This window comes from Phyllobates terribilis, unplaced genomic scaffold, assembly GCF_046119375.1.
Source record: "Phyllobates terribilis strain yellow unplaced genomic scaffold, ASM4611937v1 Scaffold_3__8_contigs__length_932513732, whole genome shotgun sequence".
Classification (NCBI taxonomy): Eukaryota; Metazoa; Chordata; class Amphibia; order Anura; family Dendrobatidae; genus Phyllobates; species Phyllobates terribilis.
Window position 1 is genome coordinate 249,792,145 of NW_027362763.1, and position 15,939 is coordinate 249,808,083.

Genomic DNA, 15,939 nt, shown 5'->3' on the forward strand with positions numbered 1-15,939 from the left:
AGACCCTGTTATTATGGAATCTTTAAAGATTAAAAATAATGGTCTATCTATGACTTAATTCCTGCAGTACTTGCGGGTGTATCCCATCCGGGCCCGGGGATTTGTCAACTTTAGTGATTTTTAGATGCCGCCGTACTTCCTGCTGGGTTAAGCAAGTGACATTTACTGGAGAATTTTTGTTATCACTAATCATGTTTTCTGTCATGCGATTTTCTTGTGTAAATACGGTTGAAAAAAAATCATTTAGCATATTGGCTTTTTCCTCATCCTCATCCACCATTTCACCCAGACTATTTTTAAGGGGGCCAACACTATCATTTTTTAGTTTTTTTACTATTTATGTAGTTAAAGAATATTTTCGGGTTATTTTTACTTTCTCTGGCAATGATTCTCTCTGCCTCAATCTTTGCTGCCTTGATTTGTTTTTTACATAATTTATTTAATTTTCTATATTTATTTAATGCCTCATCACTACCTACTTGCTTTAGTTCTCTAAATGCTTTCTTTTTGTCTCTTATTGTGCCCCTTACAGCTCTATTTAGCCATAGTGGTTTCCTCCTATTTCTAGCATGTTTATTCCCAAGGGGTATATATTGTGCACAGGTCCTATTCAGGATGTTAATAAATGTCTCCCATTTGCTTTGTGTAGCTTTATGTCTCAGGATATCGTCCCAGTTTATTGCACTAAGATCATCTCTTAACCGTTGGAAATTTGCCTTCCTGAAGTTTAGTGTCCTTGTAACCCCTCTACTACACATCTTATTAAAGGTTACATGAAAACGTATTATTTTGTGATCACTATTACCCAAGTGACTCCCAACTCGTATATTTGATATGCGGTCTGGCCTATTGGTTAATATTAGGTCTAGCAGTGCCCCCCTTCTTGTTGAGTCCTGAACCAGTTGTGAAAGGTAATTGTCTCTCATACTAGTCAAAAACCTATTTCCTTTGCTTGAACTACATGTTTCTGTCCCCCAATGTATTTCAGGGTAGTTGAAGTCTCCCATAATAATGACTTCTCCTTGAGTCGCTGCTTCATCTATTTACTTTACGAGGATATTCTCCGCTACTTCCATTATTTTTGGAGATTTATAACAAACCCCTATCAGTAATTTATTCCCCCCCCCTCCCCTCATCTCCACCCACAGGGACTCTACATTTTCATTAGATTCACATATATCCTCCCTCAAGACAGGTTTTAAGGATGATTTTACATATAAACACCCACCCCCCCTCGCTTGTTTGTACGGTCATTTCTGAACAGACTGTAGCCCTGTAAATTAACTACCCAGTCATGGTTCTCGTCCAGTCACGTCTCAGATATCCCTACCATGTCATAATTATTTTCCAACAAAATTAATTCTAATTCCTCCATTTTGTTGGTGAGGCTTCTGGCATTAGTGTACATGCATTTTATGTATCTCTCTGTACCTCTATTCCTTCTTAGTTTATTGACTGTTCTAACCCCACCTCCAATCTCTTTATTTGTGCCCAGGTCACTATCTGCACTATCTTCCCCACCTATAAAATGAATACCCTCCCCCCAAATTCCTAGTTTAAACACTCCTCCAACCTTCTAGCCATTTTCTCCACCAGCACAGCTGCACCCTCCCCATTAAGGTGCAGCCGGTCCCTAGCGTAGAGTCTGTAGCCAACTGAGAAGTCGGCCCAGTTCTCCAGGAACCCAAATCCCTCCTTCCTACACCAGTTCTTGAGCCACTTATTTATCTCCCTAATCTCCCGTTGCCTCTCTGGCGTGGCTCGTGGTACCGGTAGTATTTCAGAGAATACCACCTTGGAGGTCCTTGCTTTCAGCTTGCAGCCTAATTCCCTGAAATCATCTTTAAGGACCTTCCACTTACCTCTAACTTTGTCATTTGTGCCAATGTGCACCATGACCGCTGGGTCCTCACCAGCCCCTTCCAGTAATCTGTCAACCCGATCAGCGATGTGCTGGACTCGAGCGCCGGGTATGCAGCACAGTGTTCGACGATCTCTGTCTTTGTGACAGATTGCCCTATCTGTTCCCCTAATAATTGAGTCCCCCACTACCAGCACCTGCCTGGCCTGCCCTACTCTCCTATTTCCCTCTTTACTGGAGCTGACACTCCTCCGGCTTTCAGGGGACATGCCTTGCTGCAGTAGTGCTACCCCTGTACCGTCACTCCACTCATCTGCCAACTTTGCAAACTTATTGGGGTGTGCCAGATCAGGACTAGGCTCCCTGGCACTCTTCCCTCTACCCCCCCTTCTAACTTTCACCCAACTAGCGACCTCACTGTCCTGCAGCTCCCGACTACCACCCTCCCCCACATCTACCCCAGTGAGCTGCTGCTCTGTGAGCAGCAGACTCCTTTCCATGTTGTCAATGGATCTCAGTGTTGCCAACTGCTCATTTAGATCCAGTATCTGGGCTTCCAAACGCACAACGTGCACACATCTCGCGCAGCAGTAAGCAACCCCGACCGACTGTTCAAGGAATACATACATGTGGCAAGATGTACACTGGATAGCATTGTCAATAATGGAGCTCATTTTCTAATGGAGATTGCAATAGACAGAATGATTAGTAAAAAGAAAAGTAAAGAATTAATGAAATACAGTCAGCAATTCAGTCCAAAGTCCTCCCTTCCAAACTCCCTGAATCCAAAGTCACTGAAAAACAAGTCACACACTTTCTTTCGTTCGCACTTACGCTCCGGACACACGCAGCTCGTTCACACTCGCAAACTAAGAGATTTAAAGTGGTTTTTTTTGTTTGTTTTTTTTTCCCTTTTCCAGCAATGCACCCTTCACCTCAATGCACTTCCAAAGTGAAAACTTTTGACTTTGCCTTTAAACATTCTCTCTCTGACACTGAATGGATAGTGGGAGGTTGGAGGATGTACAGGTCATCTTTTAATTAATAGAAAAGTGTAAAAGCATCCAGCAATATATATACAAACATGTACCGGTAATATTGTTATCCTTTTAAAGGGAGTATGTCAGTAAGATCAACCCCTATCCCCAACCCCAATCTGCATATTTGGGCATGCAGGTGTTTGAAATGTAAGTCCATCAACCGCTTTATTTCATCTACCTTCAGTTCGTGCAAAACTCATGGAGACATTTTTTTTTCCGGCAGCACGGATGAAAAGAGTCAATACAAGTGTATGGGTCCGTAAAAAACACATACAACACACCAATGGCATCCGTGTGCCATTCATATGCTGTACTTATTTAACATTGCAAAGGACAGGAGAAGCTTTGTAATTTATTAATTTTTTTATCCATCTGTGAAAAACACTGATGACACTGATGGTAACGATAGACACACGGACCATACACTGATAAGTAAAAACTGACACACGGATCATTCACTGGTGACACACTGTATAGTCCGTGTGTCCATTTTTACCATCAGTGTGTCATCAGTGTGTGGTCTATGTGTCCACTCTTACTATCACTGATGACACCGGAACCATTTTTTCACGTATATGTTTAAACACGGACGTGTTAACTGAGGCTAACTTGTTTTTTGGATATCATTTCTATTAAACTAAAAAAAAAAGTAATGTCCTGTTTTGCTAAATGTGCATATGAGTGATGAAAGGGCATTCATGACAGCAGTAAATAAGGCAGTTAATAGTATAATTTCTATTCATGACAGTAATCAGAGTTACTATATTAAACACATTATTGTATCATGTAACAGACTTAGAGGAATTGCTTAGTTTCAATAACTTTTACTTTAGCTGGAAACAGACAATATAACAAGATAAAACTTACATACAGATTTCTGCAAATATTAAACCTCTTTTTTCCCTATAGGATTACGCTCCAAATACTGTATATAGAGCACCACCTAATTTTTCACCGCTGTCATCTCAAATGTTACATCATACCCCAGTCACTACATGGAATTACAATATTGCAGGGCAGCAGGCAAACGTCTACATGCAGAATCCATCCCTCATGTCAGGTTTGTACAGTAACTTTTATTATTATATTACAGTATCAGTTGTGGCACCCCGTGTAAGGCAGAAATTCAAGGTTTTATCTAGGACTGTATTTGAGAAAAGATCTAATGACTATGATTTTCTTACATGGTAATCAAAAACAGCCATTCTGTTATTCCTCTTTTTATCAGTTGAATATACTGGTTAGCTACATATATTATTTTTGCATGAATGTTTTGATACTCCTAATAATTTTTACCCTTTTGGAAAAAAAAACCCGGAAAAGTTAAATATGACTAAAAATTGCATTTAGACAAATTCTCACTATTTTAATCCCCGTGCTCCCACACAAAAATACTTCTGTACCCCCCACGATGTCTTCATACTGAAATGTCTTCATGCTGACAAACTGCTGTCAGACGAGAACATGGAAATGTTGCTGTAAGATCAATGTGGGAATTGAAAGGTATGTTCCTATAACCTGCTATTACTGTAGTTTCAAATTTTTAGAAGACCTCTGTGAAGGGCATATGTCATGAGAAAATGACTATTGTTTAAATCAGGTTTTTATAATAATTTTAATATTTTTAAATAGATATTTTTTCATATGAACATCTATATTAAAAAGTAGAATTAAATTGTTGCACTTTTCACACTACCCACTAGGTCTAATATTAGACTCCTACTTCCTGTTCTTCAAATGGACATTAAACTAATCCAGACACTGTTTGTTAGTATAGAAGTATTAAATGGGTAAGTAGAAAGTATCCATCAACTCACAAGAGAGACCAACATTTCTTCAAAAGCACAAGAATAATAAATAAAGTGCCATGCTACATATATATATGGCAGAGGTCTGGACGGGAGATATGTTTCACTGAGGCTATTAGCTTCAGTGATGTGAAACCTGGAAGTCTTTTCCAGCATGTTATGTGCTTAGAGGGTTAATCAGCCACTTGTAATGGGCCAGGTTTTATATGAACAGCTGTAGAGCAGGTGGGAGGGTGTTCACCATATCTCCACCCCGGGGTGTGGTCTGGGATGTAAATAGCCACCCTGTTGAGTTATGTAGTGTTCAGTATCTGGAGAGGCTAGCTCCAGAGAGAGAAGCTTGCATTTTTGTGCTAAACCTGAACCGTGTGTTGTTAAACCTGAGTTGCCGGACCCCGGCCGATATAAGAACTGTGCTGTATCTTTTTATTTTGCTTTAATGCCGGATGAGCTGTGTTTATTTTATGAACTCTAGGTGGGTTTATGCCATTTTTAATAAACCAATCTGAAACTTAAAGAGACAGTGTTCCATGTCTACCTCTGTGTACAGTTGAGCAAGCCACTCTACCACAATATATATATATATATATATATATATATATATATATATATATATATATATATATATATATAATATATACATAGTGGGGAACATACCATGACAATTTTGCTAATTTTCCTACCTACAAAGAATGGAGAGGTCTGTAATTTTTATCGTAGGCACACTTCACCTGTGAGAGACAGGATCTTAAAAATAAAAAAAAACAGAAAATCACATTGTATGATTTTTACATAATTAATTTGCATTTTATTAAATGAAATAAGTATTTGATACAATAGAAAAACAGAATTTAATAATTGGTACAGAAACCTTTGTTTGCAGTTACAGAGGTCAGACATTTCTTGTAGTTCTTGACCAAGTTTGCACACACTGCAGCAGGGATTTTCGCCCACTCCTCCATACAGATCTTCTCCTGATCTTTCAGGTATCGGGGCTGTCGCTGGGCAACATTGAGTTTCAGCTCTCTCCAAAGATTCTCTATTGGGTTCAGGTCTGGAGACTGGCTAGGCCACTCTAGGACCTTGAAATGCTTCTTAGGGAGCCACTCCTTAGGTGCCCTGGCTGTGTGTTTAGGGTCATTTTCATGCTGGAAGACCCAGCCACGACCCATCACAATGCTCTTACTGAGGGAAGGAGGTTGTTGGTCAAAATCTCACGATAAATGAGAACTTGCATGGAGCCCCAGACCGAGGAACATTGACAGTCATCTTGTGTCTCTTCCATTTTCTAATAATTGTGACAACAGTTGTTGCCTTCTCACGAAGCTGCTTGCCTGTTGTCCTGTAACCTATCCCAGCCTTGTGCAGGTCTACAATTTTGTCCCTGGTGTCTTCAGACAGGTCTTTGGTATTTGGACTTGGTGGAGAGGTTGCAGTGTGATTGGTTGTGTGTGTGGACAGGTGTCTTTTATAGAGGTAACTAGTTCAAACAGGTGCAGTTAATACAGGTAATGAGTGCAGAGTAGGAGGGCTTTTTAAAGAAAAACTAACAGGTCTGTGAGAGACAGAATTCTTGCTGGTTAGTAGGTGATCAAATACTTATTTCATGCAATAAAATGCAAATTAATTATGTAAAAATCATACAATGTGATTTTCTGGATTTATTTTTAGATTCTGTCTCTCACAGGTGAAGTATACCTACGATAAACATTACAGACCTCTTCATTCTTTGTAGGTGGGAAAACTTGCAAAATCGGCCGTGTATCAAATACTTATTTTCCCCACTGTATATATGCCAAGAAGTATATCAAGGCTTTAGTATCTAATGGTATAAATAGCCATATAATCAGATAAAAAATGAGATGGGAATAGATGAAGCATATAAAAATACGTGAAATCACCATCTAGAGGGAGATATAAAAATGTAAAAGGGACTGAAGAGCCACTGGTATATAGGAATAGTTTTGTGTTACACCATATCCTTCTATAACAAAATATAACATTCAGGATTTATGGAGAGGACATCCTTAAACTACCCAAACATGTTATTCTCGCTGGACTATATCTTTATACTGGAACAAAAAATGCCACTCTATCATTTTACCTGCAGACTGCAGACATTATTCCAAACAGACCACAATGCCAGGCCATTGAAACACCCCGACATGCAGTTCGCTGCCCAGCTAATGTTTGATTAGTTTAAAAGGAGCTGATTGAAATCTTTGGTGCACTTTGAGTTCATTGTGAGAAAAGTGCAATAAACATGTTATGTTTGTATGTATATATGTCCAGTGGGCGGCCCTACTCAGTGACTGACAGTTTTCCCTATATGACTGTACATGCAGAGAAAGCTGTCAACCACTAGTAGGACCGCCCACTTGTATGCATACAAACACCAGGGATTCCAACGAATAAACTACAAATTAAGCTGAATATTTTCCAGCAAGCCTATATATCATTTTGCTCAGTGTGGCGCCCTGCTGTGCATTGGTGCCACAGAACCCAGAAGGGTGAATGGATGGACTTCTCCACAAGAGGCCCTCACACATTCACACACCTCCACCCTACCACCTCAGACCAGCAGAGGGAGCCCGTTAGGGATATATAAAGGGAGGGTGGAGCTAGGCAGCTCAGTCTTAGTTTCAGTTTAGTGTTCAGAGACAGAGAGGAACACAGCTCAGAGTTGAGCAGAGAGCATGCTGACGCTCAGAGAGCAGTGAAGAGCAGCAAGCTGGCTGCAGTGCTTAGGCGAGCCAAGGCCTACAGTACATGTGAAAGCTAAGTGAGGGCCTGGAGTGGGCCGAAGGCGAGAGGAGAAGGAAGAAGTAGCAAGGGGGCAGAGGAGCATACCAGGCTCACCCCGATATATATACCAGACACCGGGTCCATGCCTACAGGGACTCCTTATACCCAGTAGGAACCACCGGAGCCCCTGGAGGACTACAGGTCCCAGGCTCACCAAACGCTGACTACAGTACCAGGGCTAGGAGTCACGGAGGTCCCAGCGTCCAGGGAGAGTGATCTCCAAAGAGAAGGCCCTACCACCAGGTCAGCAGGTGCAAAGAGAGACAGTAACCAAGCTAGGCCTAGCTCCAGGCAGGTCAGAAGCTTAGAGAAGAAAGCAACGGATCAGGAGGCCCTATACCCGCTCACTGGGGAGAGTCCAGAAGTGCGCCCTTCACCTGGAGTACCCTGGACTGTGCCTGCAGCATCACCAGTAAAGGCTTACCCCCGTGTGAGTGTCCGTCTTCCCTCCGGGACCATCCTGCCATCTCTTCCCTGCACCACCATCCAGTACACCCCACGCTGCCCTGAGGACCGCTCCACCTGTGGGGAGCCATTCCATCACAAGCTGCCCTACCATCTGCCTCAGAGGACTGCTCCGCAGCACGGCACCCCTTAGCCGCATTCCACAGGTGGCGTCACAAACTTTCTAAATCCCCCATATATACATATCCCTTTTTGACTGACCGCCCTGGATCATGGACTGGGCCAGCCACCGTGATATCCCCCAGCAGCTAGAGGCCCGGCTGCCGAGTACCCCACGGCCCAGGGGGCGCGTCACTCAGCTTCTCCTTCTCTATTCTGCGCTGTCCACTGTTCGCACTGCCTGTACAACGTGACTGGTCCCTTTAAGGATGTACACTCCATAAATCCTGAATGTTATACTTTATTATTAAAGGATATGGTGTAACACATATATATTATTGTCTCTTGTTGATTCCTTCTTATATTGTTAAATATCCATTTATATGGTGATTTCATGCACTTTTATGACTTATGGCCCCTATTCATCAAGACCAGCGATTTTCACAGCAGTATTAATGAGGTAGCAGGGTGGAGTGCAAGGCTCCTGATTCATTAAAAGGTGAAAACTTTCATGCTTTTTGTTACAAATCATACTCTAGTCCTTGCTGGAGTAAGATTTGTGACATAGTGAATGCTGGCGCTTGTCATAAATTTGACGAGAGGCGGTTCCACCCCAGCTTCACCTGCTTTGTCAGAATTGGGTAAAAATGTCGTGCGAGTGCCAAAAGTCTTGTGAACGTATAATCCCTTTAAAATTCATTTTTATTAATAATCTTAAAAAACACCAATATACCGTGTAACAAAGACTACAAAATACAATTAGATTCAGAAAATAAATACACCAATTCATCTATTCTGTGTCAAAGATGTAAAAAGTCCCTTTTTAGTGAAATCACTAGTATACCTATATGTACCAAACAACACAAATGTCCTGCAATTCCCTATTTTCATACATGAGCTGGTACTGTCTAGACATGGAGGTTGGCAGTGGCACTCTACAATAAAACTAAATGGCGCCCCGCTCGTTGGTGGTCATCCCTGAGTCTCCCTGTTGTGCCCTAATGATACGACAGGATAAGTGTACGAGTAGGTAACAATAATCACAGTAGTTTATAAATCATCAGAATAGTATCCTTGATAATCAGATACCAAACAAATCCAAAAACGTATTAGTTTATCCGCCTCAATGCGTTTTCCCGTCCATTCGGTTCTTCAGGAGGCTTGATGTGTGGATGGATAGCTGCAGGCTCATGGTGGGCCATTACAGGCTCATTGTGGTGTGCCTGGTAATACCAAATGTGGGCTTTAAATATGCCTCCAAATAGCGTAAAAGGCAATTCTTTACTCCAAAAGTCACACAATTTTAGCCTCGAGTTGTGCCAAAATTTTGCGACTTTTCAAAGCTTTTTACGCCAGGATTCTGGTGTAAAAAGCTTTGATGAATTGGGCCCTATATCACTATATCATTTTATAACTGTCTGTTTTATATCCTATAGCTATTAAAGCTTTGATATACAGTACAGACCAAAAGTTTGGACACACCTTCTCATTTAAAGATTTTTCTGTATTTTCATGACTATGAAAATTGTACATTCACACTGAAGGCATCAAAACTATGAATTAACACATGTGGAATTATATACTTAACAAAAAAGTGTGAAACAACTGAAAATATGTCTTATATTCTAGGTTCTTCAAAGTAGCCACCTTTTGCTTTGATGACTGCTTTGCACACTCTTGGCATTCTCTTGATGAGCTTCAAGAGGTAGTCACCTGAAATGGTCTTCCAACAATCTTGAAGGAGTTCCCAGAGATGCTTAGCACTTGTTGGTCCTTTTGCCTTCACTCTGCGGTCCAGCTCACCCCAAACCATCTCAATTGAGTTCAGGTCTGGTGACTGTGAAGGCCAGGTCATCTGGTGTAGCACCCCATCACTCTTCTTCTTGGTCAAATAGCCCATACACAGCCTGAAGGTGTGTTTGAGGTCATTGTCCTGTTGAAAAATAAATGATGGTCCAACTAAACGCAAACCGGATGGAATAACAAGCTGCTGCAAGATGCTGTGGTAGCCATGCTGGTTCAGTATGCCTTCAATTTTGAATAAATCCCCAACAGTGTCACCAGCAAAGCACCCCCACACCATCACACCTCCTCCTCCATGCTTCACAGTGGGAACCAGGCATGTAGAATCCATCCGTTCACCTATTCTGCGTTGCACAAAGACACGGTGGTTGGAACCAAAGATCTCAAATTTGGACTCATCAGACCAAAGCACAGATTTCCACTGGTCTAATGTCCATTCCTTGTGTTCTTTGGCCCAAACAAGTCTCTTCTGCTTGTTGCCTGTCCTTAGCAATGGTTTCATAGCAGCTATTTTACCATGAAGGCCTGCTTGCACAAAGTCTCCTCTTAACAGTTGTTGTAGAGATGTGTCTGCTGCTAGAACTCTGTGTGTCATTGACCTGGTCTCTAATCTGAACTGCTGTTAACCTGCGATTTCTGAGGCAGGTGACTCGGATAATCTTATTCTCAGAAGCAGAGGTGACTCTTGGTCTTCCTTTCCTGTGGCGGTCCTCAGGTGAGCCAGTTTCTGTTAGAACCTTGCTCTTAGGTTTTTTTTCCTTTGCTGGTCACATGACCTTGTTGGCCTATTTAAGCCTGCTCCGCCCTTCTGGCTTTGCTGGACTTCATTGTTTAACTACTTTCTAGCTAGCCTGTGCTCTGTATCTAACTCTGTTAGTTTGCTTGGTCTACGGACCTCTTTGTTCTATATATTTTGTTTGTTCGTCTGTATGCTACTATTTCTGTTAGGAGGTGTCCCATTTTCCTCCCAGTCCTTAGTACTTCCCCACATCTATAGGTCTCCGTACAGACTAGCTTAGGACTTTAGCAGGTCTGATCGCAGGATCAGGTCCCCTGTTACATCGTAGGGATTTAGCTGAGTTCTATCGTAGGGACAGATCTCCTCTCTTTCCTTAGCTCTGGTAGCAGAACATAACAGTAAGTCCAGCCCAGCAAATGCTCTAAGGAAAGATTTTTTCTGTTCCATCATGGTGTCGGTTCTGGATTTGGCTAAACACCTGCAGGGACTCTCTTTGGAGGTGACTGAGCTCCGTCAACACGTGAGTAACTTGTTAGAACCTTGCTGTTAGGTTTTTTTTCCTTTGCTGGTCACATGACCTTGTTGGCCTATTTAATCCTGCTCCGCCCTTCTGGCTTTGCTGGACTTCATTGTATATCTACTTTCTAGCTAGCCTGTGCTCTGTATCTAACTCTGTTAGTTTGCTTGGTCTACGGACCTCTATGTTCTATCTATTTTGTTTGTTCGTCTGTCTGCTACTATTTCTGTTAGGAGGTGTCCCATATTCCTCCCAGTCCTTAGTACTTGTAGGGATTCCCTCCTCACATCTATAGGTCTCCGTACAGACTAGATTAGGACTTTAGCAGGTCTGATCGCAGGATCAGGTTCCCTGTTACATCGTAGGGATTCAGCTGAGTCTTATAGTAGGGACAGATCTCCTCTCTTTCCTTAGCTTTGGTAGCAGAACATAACAGTAAGTCCAGCCTGCAAATTCTCTAAGGAAAGATTTTTTTTTTTTTGTTCCATCATGGTGTCGGTTCAGGATTTGGCTAAACACCTGCAGGGACTCTCTCTGGAAGTGGCCGAGCTCCGTCAGCACGTGAGTAACTGTCCTGGAGCATATTTCTTGGAGCCTAAGGTATGTTTGCCGGATTTATTTTTTGGTGAACATCGAGAATTTTTTTCATTTAAAAATGCTTGCTTATTGTATTTTCGTTTGAGACCCAAGTCCTCTGGGGATGAATCCCAGCGCGTAGGGTTCATTATGTCACTTTTGCGCAAAGAGCCTCAGGAGTGGGCCTTTTCTTTGCAACCTAGTGATTCATGCTTCAGATCAGTGGATAGTTTTTTTTCTGCTTTGGGACTATTATATGATGATCCTGACCGTGTGGCATCAGCTGAGACTGAGTTGAGACGTTTAAAACAAGGATCAGGTAATGTCGAAAAATATTGTACTCATTTTCGTCGTTGGTCCACTCAAACAGGGTGGAACGATTCTGCTCTGAAAAGTCTATTTCTTGCTGGGCTCAGTGAAAGGGTTAAAGACCTGCTAATTGCTTATCCTACACCTGAGGATTTGCAACAGGCTATGCAATTAGCTATACGGGTGGATAGAAGACTGCGTGCTAGGGTTAATGAGAGCAAATCCTCTGCTATGTCAGTTTCTGGTTATGATAATGTGTGTACTAACAGTGGTGAACCGATGGAGATTGGATCGGTGGCACCTCGCTCTCAAGAAAAAGACCGTCGTTTTTCAGAAGGCTTGTGTTTCTATTGCGGAAAATCTGGTCATTTGATTAAAGGCTGTGAGCTTCGTATGAAGAAAGAAAAAAAAATGGTCAGTCACGCCCGTATTGCCTGTTTAAATTCCAAGGGTATATTTTTAGCTGCTTCCACGATTGCTCAGGAAAAATTAATGGAATTTCGGGTGTTTGTTGATTGCGGGTCTACACTGAATGTAATTGATGGGGGATTCGTGGAAAAACTCAATTTAAAACCTGAACCTTTATCATCCCCCATTGCTGTGGTTTCTGTGGATGGTTCCCCTTTGAAGAATATTACTCTCAAGGTCAGTGAATTTCCTCTCACTATTAATGGTGTTCACCATGAGAAATTGGATTTGGTAGTGTTGAATAACTTGCCTTCTCAAGTAATATTGGGTTTGCCCTGGTTAAAATTTCACAATCCTGTACTGGATTGGTCTACTAGTGAAATTAAATCCTGGAGCCATAAATGTTATGACAAGTGTTGTAACGGGCGTATTGCAGCTTTGGATAGGGGAGAATTGCCTGTTCCTATTCAGGATTTTTGGAGAGTTTTTTCTGAGAAGGAATCGCAGGTTTTGCCTCCCCATAGAGACTATGATTGTTCTATTGAATTTGTCCCTGGAGCGACTCTTCCTAAAAGTCGTTTATTTAACCTTACCATTCCTGAGAGGAAGGCTTTGGAGGAATACATACAGACAAGTTTGGCCGCCGGTCACATTAGGCCCTCTAAGTCTCCTGTGGCGGTTGGATTTTTTTTTGTAAAAAAAAAGGACGGCGGTTTACGTCCTTGTCTGGATTTTCGTGAGATTAACAAAATTACGGTACGCAATCCTTACCCACTGCCATTGATTCCTGATCTGTTTAACCAGTTATTGGGGGCCAAGTGGTTCTCTAAAATTGACCTTAAGGGGGCATACAATCTGTTGCGCATGAAGGAGGGTGATGAATGGAAGACTGCTTTTAACACTCCTGTGGGTCATTTTGAGAATCTGGTTATGCCTTTTGGTCTTACTAATGCTCCTGCATTTTTTCAGAATCTGATTAATGACATCCTTAGACCTTTGATCGGTAAAAATGTGGTTGTGTATTTGGATGACATTTTGATTTATTCGCCAGATCTGGAGTCTCATTGGCGGAGCGTGCGTGAGGTATTACAGTTATTAATGGACAATTCGCTTTTTGCTAAGCTGGAGAAATGTGAGTTCGCTGTACAGAGAATTAGTTTTTTGGGCTACATTATCTCCAGCAAAGGTTTTGAGATGGATCCGGTTAAGGTTCAGGCTGTGCAGGAATGGCCTAGGCCTATTGGTTTGAAATCGATACAGAGGTTTTTGGGTTTCGCCAATTACTACAGAAAATTCATAAAAATTTTTCGGAGACTGAACTGAATTACGATATTGGTAATCGGGAATTATTGGCTATTAAACTCGCATTTGAACACTGGCGCCACTTCTTGGAAGGTGCGGAATTTCCCGTTCAGGTTCTTACGGATCATAAAAATCTGATTTATCTTGATGCTGCCAAGCGCCTGAATGCCCGTCAGGCTAGGTGGGCACTGTTTTTCTCGCGGTTTAATTTCTCCGTTACTTACATCCCTGGTACTAAGAATGTTAAGGCGGATGCCTTGTCTCGCAGTTTTTCTCCCATAGTCGGTGCTGAGAAAGAGGAAAACATTTTACAAGAAGGTGTTGTGATAGCTGCTTTAGACTCCGTTTTGGAAGATGAGATTCTTAAAGCTCAGGAGAATGCCCCATCTAACACTCCTCATGGGAGGTTGTTTGTGCCTGGGACCTTTAGGAGAGATTTGTTTGTTGAGTGTCACGAATCTCGGTTGGCAGGTCATCCCGGAATCTCTGAGACCAAGAGACTGGTGGGTCGCAGTTTTTGGTGGCCTGGATGGCAGAAGGAAGTCATTAAGTGGGTGCGCCAATGTACTATATGTGCTAGATCTAAGTCCTCACATACTCCTGCTGCGGGGTTGCTTTGTCCTTTGGAGGTCCCCAGTGCTCCTTGGACACATTTGGCTATGGACTTTATAACTGACCTTCCCTCCTCTGAGGGTTTTACTGTCATCTGGGTGGTCGTGGACCGTTTTAGCAAGATGTGTCACTTGGTTCCCTTCGTCAAACTGCCCTGCGCTAAAACTCTCGCTAAGGCCTTTGTCAAGGAAATTGTCAGACTTCATGGCGTTCCTACTGACATTGTTTCTGATAGGGGTCCTCAGTTCGTGGCTCGTTTTTGGCGTGCCTTTTGTGACAGGTTGGGAGTTCATTTGTCGTTTTCGTCCGGATATCATCCTGAATCTAATGGCCAGACAGAAAGGAAAAACCAGGATGTTGAGCAGTTCTTGCGTTGTTTTGTGGCAGACAATCAAGAGGGGTGGTCTGAGTTTCTGCCACTTGCCGAATTTGCTCTGAACAATCATACATCTTATTCTGCTGGTTGTTCGCCTTTTTTTTGTTGTTCTGGGAGACATCCGTCGTTTGGGTCGTTCTCCAAGTTGGGATCTGCCGTGCCTGAGGAGGAGAATTTTTCCGGTGATTTGGAAAGAGTTTGGACGGATGTGCGTGGTAATCTTCAGGAGGCCAACAGAAAATCTAAAGACTACTTTGATAGGAAACGACAGGAGGTTTTGTTCGCTGTTGGTGACATGGTTTGGTTGTCCTCTAGGAATCTGCGGTTGAGGATTCCTTCTAAGAAATTGGGTCCCAAGTTTGTAGGGCCTTTAAGGTGCTTCAGGTTGTCAACCAATCTGCTGTTAGGTTGGAGGTTCCTACCTCCTGGAGAATTAATCCGGTCTTTCATGTCTCTCTGTTAAAAAAAGCTGTTGTGTCGGATGGTGACGCCTCTGCCTCTGTTCCTCCGGTGGTGGAGGACGGGGAATATGAAATTTCTCGCATCCTTGACTCTAGACGGTATAGAGGTAGTTTGCAGTATCTTGTGGCCTGGAAAGGTTTCGGACCCGAGGATAACTCTTGGGTGAGGTCAGATGATGTTTCCGCGTCCAGACTTATCAGAGCGTTTCACAGGAGATTTCCTGATAAGCCTGGTCCTAGGGGATCCGGAGGATCCTCTTAGAAGGGGGGGTACTGTTAGAACCTTGCTGTTAGGTTTTTTTTCCTTTGCTGGTCACATGACCTTGTTGGCCTATTTAATCCTGCTCCGCCCTTCTGGCTTTGCTGGACTTCATTGTATATCTACTTTCTAGCTAGCCTGTGCTCTGTATCTAACTCTGTTAGTTTGCTTGGTCTACGGACCTCTATGTTCTATCTATTTTGTTTGTTCGTCTGTCTGCTACTATTTCTGTTAGGAGGTGTCCCATATTCCTCCCAGTCCTTAGTACTTGTAGGGATTCCCTCCTCACATCTATAGGTCTCCGTACAGACTAGATTAGGACTTTAGCAGGTCTGATCGCAGGATCAGGTTCCCTGTTACATCGTAGGGATTCAGCTGAGTCTTATAGTAGGGACAGATCTCCTCTCTTTCCTTAGCTTTGGTAGCAGAACATAACATAACTGTCCTGGAGCACATTTCTTGGAGCCTAAGGTACGTTTGCCGGATTTATTTTTTGGTG

The 15,939-nt window shown here is 42.5% G+C and overlaps 1 protein-coding gene across 1 annotated transcript in view; it reads left to right on the plus strand.

Annotated features, from left to right (window-relative positions):
- The window catches only part of MED12L (mediator complex subunit 12L), a 981,938-nt gene that overhangs the window by 872,611 nt on the left and 93,388 nt on the right, over window positions 1-15,939 (plus strand). Inside the window, exon 38 of the mRNA XM_073674721.1 lies at window positions 3,811-3,961. Within this exon, the coding sequence (XP_073530822.1) occupies window positions 3,811-3,961 (151 nt within the window). The remainder of the gene's footprint in view (window positions 1-3,810; window positions 3,962-15,939) is intronic.